The sequence below is a fragment of the Diadema antillarum genome, unplaced genomic scaffold (assembly GCF_040938485.1).
Source record: "Diadema antillarum isolate AM-2024a unplaced genomic scaffold, OU_Dant_1.0 seq00000565_RagTag, whole genome shotgun sequence".
Lineage (NCBI taxonomy): Eukaryota > Metazoa > Echinodermata > Echinoidea > Diadematoida > Diadematidae > Diadema > Diadema antillarum.
Window position 1 is genome coordinate 1665537 of NW_027271504.1, and position 12477 is coordinate 1678013.

A 12477-nucleotide genomic window follows, 5' to 3' on the forward strand; every position below is an offset into this window, starting at 1 on the left:
GCTTCTAGTCGTGTCAAGGCAAATGTTAGATTACAGCAATCCTGCGTCAGGACAGAGGAAAAGCGAGAAGAGATATACACTTTACACTACCCTTGCTATACATGTACCTCATTCTTATCACATTATGGTAACCAATTGTACAAATTACAGATGGGAAATCAGCATAAAAGGCAATGATCCTGTAGGAGATGGAACCTAACTCTTGGGCATGTCACAAACTTCCTGCCAATCTACCAGAGCCAAGTGAGTGTTTGATTGGCAGATGTGCTATAAACTGCAGTAAATTTCAATTTCACAACACTCACAGGCAGGTAGAGGCCATTTTCCAAGGTGCAGCCGCAAGCTGATGGGTCCACGCAATCCTCGCCGATGAGAACCTGATCGTCAGCGCAGCGACATGTTTCTCTGCAGGTGCTATTGCATGCGACTGATGACGGAGCACTGGAACATGTCCTTGGACAGCCATCGAAACATGGGTCATACACCGTGTTGTCAGGACACTCAAATGCTGATTGGGAACGAACAAGACATAAGACAGAGCAATCAACATACAGACAACGACTGTACACCAGGGTGATACTCCACACAAACAAAAAATCTCTTTTTGTCCCCTTCTTTAGAATTTCCTTTTTGTGTGTCTTCCATTATTGATTGGATATTATTCTGTATATAGGGTGTTTTTCATCATGCATTGATACAGACATTGATGGGGAGGGGGGATGAATATGTTTTAGTTTTGTGAAACAAAATATCTATGGTGATAAGCACTATATACAATGTACATACAATCAATGAATTTCAAGCTCCTTGAAAAACGTAAAATCAAAAAAGTGGATGATGTTGGCAGCAACAAAATGTAAGACTTACAACACAGAGGAGTCTCCGCCCTCCAGTCTCCAGGCTGCCCTCCGCTTTGCCTACAGGCCTCAGCATACTGCCCTAAACTGTCACACAAGTATTCTTCTCCCAAGGCACATACATCATATGTGCAGGAATCATAGAATGGATCAGAGTCTCGGTAATCGTAGCATTGAGAAAAGGGTCCTGAACATTGAGGATAAAAAAAACAATCACCATGAATGTATGGAATAAGTGTGTCCAAGTGTTTACAACAAGTATTTGGAAAAAAGTATGTATCGACACTGTCAATTTCATACATCATAACAGCATATTTTTTTTTGATCGAAAAAGAAAATATGAGCATATAATATTTCAATGCCGTACACAGACAGAATCCTTTTTATGTTCATTACCGTACCACAGCAGCACAATATGACAGAAAAGAAAATCCAGCTTGCCATTCTGTACACTAGATAAAGTGCTGAAAGAACAAAGGCACATTGTCATGAAATCCTAATTTCACATTTAAAAAAAAGCAAGACCCCAAAAATCATGCATCTGTATCAGCACATACCATCCCTGTCCAACAGAATTGAGCAGAGGTCTTCCGCAGCCCCTCGTGTGTCAGAGTCAACCTCACATGGATCTTCAGGTTCAGGGTTCACGTCAACACACTGGTCAACATTCACAACCCAGCCGTTTCCAAAGTCCTCAACGGACGCAGCCTAGTCAAGAAATAAAGGTAACTTTAAATTTCACCAATGCCATTTGCGGTAGTCAGAATAAAAAGAAACATGATGGTCAAAAGAAAAGACAAGAAAACAGCAAGAATGAAAGAGACACATTCAATGCAAAATCTATGCTGAAGAGCTTGAAGATAATCCTAAACCCATTGAGGACAGTTTGATTTTGCTACAACACGTATTTCCCATAGACACCTGCCTGAGTATACTCCGTACTTGTCCTCAACGGGATAAAGCAAAGTTACTACCCCTTTGTCATAACCCATCCCAAAATGTTGTGTCGCATTTTTGCCTTCATCCTCCTCTTGCAATCTGGACACCCTTTCATGAAAGTTGTCAGCCCATACAAGTTGTCAGTCTCTGACCATTTCAGTAAAAATCCTTGATTTTGATTGACTGACAAGCTCTGGACACTGACTGTTACTATGGTGATTGTCACAGACTGCCTATTTGTCGGGCCTGACAACTTTCATGAACAGTGCCCGGGTCTGTCCTTCCCACATATGCTACTGAACATTCATCCTTCTGTCAAGACTTTGGTCTTCCCCTTATCCTTATCTCACTCCATCTCACTCAACACATTGCAGGGGAATTTACCCCGAACTCATGTGGATTCAACGCCGGCAGAATTACTAGAGCAGGATATCCATGAAGTTTGAGGTGAAATCAGGTGATCTGTTCAAAAGTTATGAATTTTCAAAGTTTTGATTAAATCCACATGCCGTTATCACTGGACAAGACTGTTACAACAGCTTGTGATGTCACAGCAAAGGCACAACACAAAGATAGTATAGAGAGAAGTAAGCAAAATCTAATTATGAAAAGTGCATACATGTGTATTTCCACAACTATCACTGACATATGTCAATGGTAATATCATTAACCCCTGCCTTCTGAAGGAGGGAGTCAAGTGTTCTCACATTACAGTACAAAAATGAAAATATAAGGAATTCTCTCTACAATTTCCCTGTATCGTTCTATACAAAATATTTCAGCCTTCTCATCCAGCAATGGGGGTGGGGGGGGGGGGTGGGACATCAAAACTGTGAGAATTAAAACTTTATTAATGGATTGTCTGTTTTCCGCAAGTTTCACTCCTGTGTTCTACTAATACCACTGCATTCACCAAATGGCTAGGAAGGACTGTTACTCTGCATCTAATTAATGTGTAGTGCAGAAAAAAAATGAAACTGTCCACAATGCTAAGATGACAAATGAGACCAAGATGGCAACACCCACAAAGAGATACTGTGGAGAATGCAGACTACAAAAGTCCCCTGTAGAGTATTGCAGCCAAAAACAAAACAAAACAAAACAAAATATCAACACAAAAGATCTGCTCACCAACTCTCCACTTGGCAACATCCAGTCATTGCTTGTGGCATCATCGAATGTTCCGCAAAGACCGCACGTCTGGTTCCAGTAAGAGTAGCTCAACAAGATGTCGGCACTTCGTCTCCCATCATAGGCTATTCCAAGGTAGTCGGTAAACAGGTACTGCAAGGTGAGAGCAAATAGGAAGCAAACAATAAAGACAGAATGGGAACATTTCCTCTTTCATCTGTAGATTATCATGTCAGTGATGTGAAGCATGTTTTAAGGCAGCATTTGAAACCCATCAGTGATTTCCTTCTCCGTGTGTGCAGCGATGCTAACATCTCCTACATTGAATTCCGAATCAGAGTAAGATTATTCTGACCAGATGCCATATCATACTCAGCTTGAATATGCCTGCTACTGCTGAGGGTAAAAATTGCTTGTCAATGTTTTTACATGTTTCACACACTTGGCTGAATACCTTCAAAGTTACTACTGTAATCTACCCTGCCAACTACAGACAAAATGTAAGAAGGTGGCCGGAGAACAATTACAGTTGAGATCTCTTTGCTCACTGCTGTGCTACGTAACTACCGAGTAGATGACTAATAGATTACTACACATGTTTACATCTAATTTCCAGGTCCAGATTTCCTCGTCCTGCACAAATTATTACTGAATACTTTACACTGATTCTACACAGACACTATGAACTCATTGAGAAATCCATCAAGGAATGGAACTGTACCCAATCAGACCAACAAACTCAACTCACTTTAGATTTAAGTGTTCTCCCCCAAGTGTTCTACACAATGTATTTAAAATTAGACAATCATTCACTTCAAATCAAGAATATTGCATTTCAGACATCTCACTTTGACAAAACAGAAAGATAATCAAAAAAGCAAACAAACAAAACACATATGTCACATACATACATGTGTACACAAACAACAAGATTATTGCTGTCTGCATTAATTTTCCTGAATTACGACAAATTACAACAATTCACTGAAAACATCCTTACCATGGACTTGAAGGCTCTAAAGATGATGATTCTGTCTCCGAAGTATGGCAGATTGTTACTGATGTCGATGCCATTCACTCTCACTTTGAAGTCATAGATCAAAGAGTAGGTGTTGTTAGAGTCTTCCAACACCAGCTCACGAATGTAGGAAACCTCATCCGTGGGCAATCGTTTCTCGTTATCAGCCCACAGGTGGAAGCTGTTGGATCCCAAGCAATCCTTGACCAGTGTGTAGTCGCAGTCTCCTTGGAAGTTGTATTTCCTCTGATCAAAAGTGATGTAGTGAGGATCACCCCAAACTTGACAGAAGCCAGGAGCTGCAACAACAATGATAACAAAATATTCCTTTACATGCAACAGAGACCTACACTTTGTATGTTGCACCTCGCTTTCCCTCATCATACGCCTGGGCAGATTACAACTGAAATATTCAGCCGTTACATCAAAGGTACAGCTGTATCAAATCAAGCATACAACTTGTAACTAGCCAATTCAAATCATCCCAGGTTACACAACATAATATCAATTCTATTCCAACAAAGTTGCAAGAAAAAACACTTTTATTCTCATAGAGCCCCTTCTAATTTTGCACAAGGCATACTTGTAACTAAATCTCTATCCCTCAAATATCCCATAGAATTTCACAGATTTCATGGGCAAGTTTTCAATGTAGGTGTAGATGGAGTATTTGACCAATACATGATACAGGAGCCAATCAGCTCGAAATGAACGTGCCAACAATTTTTTTTTTCAATTACCTCTGACACAAAAGCCTTCCACTGAAGTAAAGCCTTCTTGACAGTAGCAGGATGGTTGGCCATTCTTCACCTCACACTCTGCATTCCTTCCACAGGTATAGGCTTGGCACTCGGCACGTCCATTCACACACTGGCACTGTTCAGAACAGTCAGGTTGGGTCCAGCTCTCGCCAGGCTACATAGAAATATATATAGGAAGATCATTGTATGTGAAAATTTGATTAAAAATTCAGTCTCCTTCAATGCCAGTCTAAACAATACAGAAAGAATAAGAATTCAACTCAGTCCATGGATTAAATTCAGAACACCGTTCCAGAAATGCAGACTTCGTGAGCGAGGGTAATACCAAAAACACAAGCTAATAATACCAACTTTGTTTCAATTCATAAGCTCCTCAACACTTTCTTTTCTTAAGTGTCTGTCACTGAGGCCCCTTTATCTCCACATACATACATGCAGTTCCTAATAACTTGCACAATCACAACAACAGGATGTTCACTACATAATTCTACATCTTCTACATTTTCTACATATCCTTCCCTTTGTTCAAGAAAGAATAAAAAAACCTTTTTGTTCTAGGAACTTTGTGCTTTCTTTCTATTCTGGTCTCTTCCTGAATGAAGCGTTGTGAACGGAGGTCTTACGTTTCTGCGCCAGGAGTGTCACTGTGTGACAGACATAGCGCATTACAAGACTCCATTACTATTATTACTATTATTATTATCTTGAAAAATTAACTAAGTCTCTACAAAAATTGATTACCCCACCTGTATGTACACATTGTTGTCCAGTGTGCATCCGCACTCTGATCGGTACACACATCTGTCTCCGTCCAGGACTTGATCGTCTGGACAGCGGCATGTCTCTTGGCAGGTCACATTACAGCTGACTGAACTGGAGGCTGATGAACAGGTTTCGGGACACCCGCTAGCACAGGCATCATACACTGTGTTCTCTGGACACTCAAATGCTGGTGGTAGAAAAGACAAACTCCATCAAATTATTGGAGTGTCACTGGTATGCCTCAGTGAGTATCATAAATTTTTCCTCAAACATAAAAATGCACACTACAGCTATATACGAATCTGTACTACAGGTTCTTTTGCAACAAAAGAGATTCAATACTCTATATTCTGTCAGTTCTACAGGAATCAAATCTCTGATAGATTGAGCACAAAGAGAATCAAGCGATGAGCAACACAGACTCATATTCTACAACAGTCCTCAAAAGGCGTCTACTGCTACAAAATCATCTAGGCATTTCTTTTGGACAGAGCTCTCGTACACGTGTATGACATTCCTCGCAACCGTAGCGGAATACAGGACTTACGACAAACAGGAGTCTCTGCCCTCCAGTCTCCAGGCTGCCCTCCGCTTTGCCTACAGGCCTCAGCATACTCAGCCAGACTGTCACACAAGAATTCTTCTCCCAAGGCACAAACATCATACTTGCAGGAATCGTAGAATGGATCAGGGTCCCGGAAGTCATGGCATGGAGCAAATGGTCCTGGAGAACAATCAAACAATCACTCAACAACTCCTACTAATTCATGCTTCTTACAAAAGAAATACACACAAAAACAGCCACATTTTCCAGAATAGAAAATGTTCCTTGTCTTCAAATTGTCCTACAATGTTGTTACTTTCCTCAAAATACAGCAATGGAGACCATTTAGCGCTCAAAGACCAAACACAATACATACCATCTCTGTCCCGAATGAGGGCACATAGTTCCTCCGACTCCCTAGTGGCATCTGAGTCGCCTTCACATGGATCTGGTGGTTCCGGTATGACGTCAGGACACTCGTCAACCCTCACCACCCAGCTATTTCCAAAGTCCGTTACAGAATTGGCCTTTTCACACATTGCAAAGGGTACAAAGAAGAAATAAGGTACCAATGAGGAATCAGGAATGACAAGGCATATTGTCCTCTCACAGTATATTATCTACACTTTCTACGTAATCACTGTAGCATTGGAAAAGAAGTACTGTCAAGTATCAGCCTTCCTAACTCTTAGATAAGCTTTGTCCTCATACCAACTACATACCATCTCAAATCAGAAATAATGTTTAATGCTCACCTTGTACAAGATGAGCACTTTTACAAATCTGTCTCTACTTTGTCCTAATTAAAAGACTCATCTAAATTCCATACTCACAAGATCTCCATTTGGTAATGTCCAGTCGTTGCTTCTGTCTCCATCAAATGTTCCGCATAGACCACAGCTCTGATTCCAGTAAGAATAGCTCAAAAAGATGTCTGCACTTCGTCTCCCGTCATAGGATATCCACATGTAGTTGGTCAGCAATTTCTACAAATTTCAGGCAAGGGATGTGTACACCATGGTTTACAACTTTCATATTGACCTCTGATAACAGATATGACGTAAGAAACAGTAAAGATACATTCAGATACATCTGTACCTTCCAGATAGCTCACAAACGGTACCAACAATCAGGAACAATTCACCTCACAGCAAGCTTATGACCACTAGTTACAGTACGAGCACTAAAGGTCGTTAAAAACAATGTCATTGATTTCAACTGGGTCGGACAGTACACCACGTTATAAAAGTACAGTAGGTAGGAAAGAACTAACTCCAACAGATCTACATAGTCAAGACAGCGCAAAAGATCTCTGCATTTACAAAAAAAAAAAAAAAATCACTCAAAGCAGGAAATCCAATTTCTCCTGATTTCTATATTGCAAAACCAATTGCCGTTTACTTATTCAAACTACTATTACGTTCTTGCAACCACAATGTCTTACCAATGACTTGAAGGTTCTGAAGATGATGATTCCATCCCCAATGTATGGCAGGTTCTTACTGTAGTCAATGCCATTCACTCTCACTTTGAAGTCATAGATCAAAGAGTAGGTGTTGTTAGAGTCTTCCAACACCAGCTCACGAATGTAGGAAACCTCATCCGTGGGCAATCGTTTCTCGTTATCAGCCCACAGGTGGAAGCTGTTGGATCCCAAGCAATCCTTGACCAGGGTGTAGTCGCAGTCTCCTTGGAAGTTGTATTTCCTCTGATCAAAAGTGATGTAGTGAGGATCACCCCAAACTTGACAGAAGCCAGGAGCTGCAATTACAATCATTAAAAAAAAAATACAAATCAAAGTATTCCTTTACACGCAACAGTGACCCATACTCCAAATAGCTTCCTTTTTCTTCATTTTGTGCTCTGGCAGCTCACCACTGAAATATTCAGCTGCCCTACATCAAAGGTATCAATATCTAGCATTCAACTCTAGTCTGCCATTTCAAACTATTCCTGGTTAAGTATTCCCAACGTACAAGCAATTCTACTCTCACAATGCTGGCTCTAACTTTACACAAGACATTATATCTTTTTCCCCTCATATTTCACCAAGTTACACTCATTTCAGATGCGAGGTTTTCAATGCAGATGTAGTATTTGAGCAACACATCATGCGACTTCAAGACAGCAACAACGTACAATATACAATGTAGGTGCCATACATTTTTGTCACTTACCTCTGACACAAGAGCCTTCCACTGAAGTAAAGCCTTCTTGACAGTAACAGGATGGCTGGCCATTCCTCACCTCACACTCTGCATTCCTTCCACAGGTATAGGCTTGGCACTCGGCACGTCCATTCACACACTGGCACTGTTCAGAACAGTCGGGCCGAGTCCAGCTCTCACCAGGCTACATGATGATATTTGCAAGGTCAATCTACGCCAAACTTTGATCAAAGAGTCATACAGTCTACCCCAGTAATATGGTAGTCTGCGCCTCACAGCAACAATACAAATTGAAACCAGTCCTTGGATCAGATTTAAAACACAATTCAAAAATTGAACACTTTATAACATAGGATATTACCAAAATCATGGTAATTTAATTCATGAGCTTCTCATCACTTTCTTTACTATTTAAGCACTTATGGCGTATCTTTGAGGCCACTTACTTACGACACACAATGTTTTTCATAACTGATAATATTGCTACAACAGAATGCATAATGGTACGCACAAACACAAATCTTCTTCACCATGTCTGAAATAAGACAATGAGATACATGTGCATTCTCTTTCAAAACTCAAATACGCACCTGTATGTACACATTGTTGTCCAGAGTGCATCCGCAGTCTGATCGGTACACGCATCTGTCTCCGTCCAAGACTTGATCGTCGGGACAGCGGCATGTCTCTTGGCAGGTCACATTACAGCTGACTGAACTGGAGGCTGATGAACAGGTTTCAGGACACCCGCTAGCACAGGCATCATACACTGTGTTCTCTGGACACTCGAATGCTGGTGGTAGAAAAGACAAACTCCATCAAATTATTGGAGTGTCTCTGGTATGCCTCAGTGAGTATCATAAATTTTTCCTCAAACATAAAAATGCACAGTACAGCTATATACGAATCTGTACTACAGGTTCTTTTGCAACAAAAGAGATCCAATACTCTATATTCTGTCAGTTCTACAGGAATCAAATCTCTGATAGATTGAGCACAAAGAGAATCAAGCGATGAGCAACACTGACTCATATTCTACAATAGTCCTCAAAAGGCGTGTACTGCTACAAAATCATCTAGGCATTTCTTTTGGACAGAGCTCTCGTACACGTGTATGACATTCCTCGCAACCGTAGCGGAATACAGGACTTACGACAAACAGGAGTCTCTGCCCTCCAGTCTCCAGGCTGCCCTCCGCTTTGCCTACAGGCCTCAGCATACTCAGCCAGACTGTCACACAAGAATTCTTCTCCCAAGGCACAAACATCATACTTGCAGGAATCGTAGAATGGATCAGGGTCCCGGAAGTCATGGCATGGAGCAAATGGTCCTGGAGAACAATCAAACAATCACACAACAACTCCTACTAATTCATGTTTCTTACAAAAGAAATACACACAAAAACAGCCACATTTTCCAGAATAGAAAATGTTCCTTGTCTTCAAATTATCCAACAATCTTGTTACTTTCCTCAAAATACAGCAATGGAGACCATTTAGCGCTCAAAGACCAAACACAATACATACCATCTCTGTCCCGAATGATGGCACAAAGTTCCTCCGCCTCCCTAGTGGCATCTGAGTCGCCTTCACATGGATCTGGTGGTTCCGGTATGACGTCAGGACACTCGTCAACCCTCACCACCCAGCTATTTCCAAAGTCCGTTACAGAATTGGCCTTTTCACACATTGCAAAGGGTACAAAGAAGAAATAAGTTACCAATGAGGAATCAGGAATGACAAGGCATATTGTCCTCTCACAGTATATTATCTACACTTTCTACGTAATCACTGTAGCATTGGAAAAGAAGTACTGTCAAATATCGGCCTTCCTAACTCTTAGATAAGCTTTGTCCTCATACCAACTACATACCATCTCAAATCAGAAATAATGTTTAATGCTCACCTTGTACAAGATGAGCACTTTTACAAATCTGTCTCTACTTTGTCCTAATTAAAAGACTCATCTAAATTCCATACTCACAAGATCTCCATTTGGTAATGTCCAGTCGTTGCTTCTGTCTCCATCAAATGTTCCACATAGACCACAGCTCTGATTCCAGTAAGAATAGCTCAAAAAGATGTCTGCACTTCGTCTCCCGTCATAGGATATCCACATGTAGTTGGTCAGCAATTTCTACAAATTTCAGGCAAGGGATGTGTACACCATGGTTTACAACTTTCATATTGACCTCTGATAACAGATATGACGTAAGAAACAGTGAAGATACATTCAGATACATCTGTACTCCCAGATAACTCACATACCAACAATCAGGAACAATTCACCTTACAGCAAGATTATGAACAATACGAGCACTAAAGGTCGTTAAAAACAAGGTCATTGATTTCAATTGAGTCGGCCAGTACGCAACGTTATAAAAGAAGGAAAGAACTAACTCCAACAGATTTACAGGGTCAAGACAGTGCAAAAGATCTCTCCATTTAAAAAAAAAATCCCTCAAAGCAAGGAATCCATTTCTCCTCATTTCTATGTTGCAAAAGCAATTACAGCTTTCTTATTCAATCTAAGATTATGTTCTTGTAACCACAAAGTCTTACCAATGACTTGAAGGTTCTAAAGATGATGATTCCATCCCCAATGTATGGCAGGTTCTTACTGTAGTCAATGCCATTCACTCTCACTTTGAAGTCATAGATCAAAGAGTAGGTGTTGTTAGAGTCTTCCAACACCAGCTCACGAATGTAGGAAACCTCATCTGTGGGCAATCGTTTCTCGTTATCAGCCCACAGGTGGAAGCTGTTGGATCCCAAGCAATCCTTGACCAGGGTGTAGTCGCAGTCTCCTTGGAAGTTGTATTTCCTCTGATCAAAAGTGATGTAGTGAGGATCACCCCAAACTTGACAGAAGCCAGGAGCTGCAATTACAATCATTAAAAAAAAAATACAAATCAAAGTATTCCTTTACACGCAACAGTGACCCATACTCCAAATAGCTTCCTTTTTCTTCATTTTGTGCTCTGGCAGCTCACCACTGAAATATTCAGCTGCCCTACATCAAAGGTATCAATATCTAGCATTCAACTCTAGCCCGCCATTTCAAACTATTCCTGGTTAAGTATTCCCAACATACAAGCAATTCTACTCTCACAATGCTGGCTCTAACTTTACACAAGACATTATATCTTTTTCCCCTCATATTTCACCAAGTTACACTCATTTCAGATGCGAGGTTTTCAATGCAGATGTAGTATTTGAGCAACACATCATGCGACTTCAAGACAGCAACAACGTACAATATACAATGTAGGTGCCATACATTTTTGTCACTTACCTCTGACACAAGAGCCTTCCACTGAAGTAAAGCCTTCTTGACAGTAACAGGATGGCTGGCCATTCCTCACCTCACACTCTGCATTCCTTCCACAGGTATAGGCTTGGCACTCGGCAAGTCCATTCACACACTGGCACTGTTCAGAACAGTCGGGCCGAGTCCAGCTCTCACCAGGCTACATGATGATATTTGCAAGGTCAATCTACGTCAAACTTTGATCACAGAGTCATACAGTCTACCCCAGTAATATGGTAGTCTGCGCCTCACAGCAACAATACAAATTGAAACCAGTCCTTGGATCAGATTTGAAACACAATTCAAAAATTGAACACTTTATAAAATAGGATAATACCAAAATCATGGTATTTTAATTCATGAGCTTCTCATCACTTTCTTTACTATTTAAGCACTTATGGCGTATCTTTGAGGCCACTTACTTACGACACACAATGTTTTTCATAACTGACAATATTGCTACAACAGAATGCATAATGGTACGCACAAACACAAATCTTCTTCACAATGTCTGAAATAAGACAATGAGATACATGTGCATTCTCTTACAAAACTCAAATACGCACCTGTATGTACACATTGTTGTCCAGAGTGCATCCGCAGTCTGATCGGTACACGCATCTGTCTCCGTCCAAGACTTGATCGTCTGGACAGCGGCATGTCTCTTGGCAGGTCACATTACAGCTGACTGAACTGGAGGCTGATGAACAGGTTTCGGGACACCCGCTAGCACAGGCATCATACACTGTGTTCTCTGGACACTCGAATGCTGGTGGTAGAAAAGACAAACTCCATCAAATTATTGGAGTGTCTCTGGTATGCCTCAGTGAGTATCATAAATTTTTCCTCAAACATAAAAATGCACAGTACAGCTATATACGAATCTGTACTACAGGTTCTTTTGCAACAAAAGAGATCCAATACTCTATATTCTGTCAGTTCTACAGGAATCAAATCTCTGATAGATTGAGCACAAAGAGAATCAAGC

General features: G+C 40.8%; 1 protein-coding gene across 1 annotated transcript in view; it reads right to left on the reverse strand.

The window, feature by feature from the left end:
- The window catches only part of LOC139735213 (uncharacterized), a 222108-nt gene that overhangs the window by 58423 nt on the left and 151208 nt on the right, over positions 1-12477 (reverse strand). The window contains 19 exon segments of the mRNA XM_071645971.1: positions 306-508; positions 868-1044; positions 1415-1565; positions 2928-3080; positions 3928-4244; positions 4686-4860; positions 5453-5655; positions 6016-6192; positions 6389-6539; positions 6846-6998; positions 7457-7773; positions 8190-8364; positions 8771-8973; positions 9334-9510; positions 9707-9857; positions 10164-10316; positions 10742-11058; positions 11475-11649; positions 12056-12258. Of these exon segments, the coding sequence (XP_071502072.1) occupies positions 306-508; positions 868-1044; positions 1415-1565; positions 2928-3080; positions 3928-4244; positions 4686-4860; positions 5453-5655; positions 6016-6192; positions 6389-6539; positions 6846-6998; positions 7457-7773; positions 8190-8364; positions 8771-8973; positions 9334-9510; positions 9707-9857; positions 10164-10316; positions 10742-11058; positions 11475-11649; positions 12056-12258 (3731 nt within the window).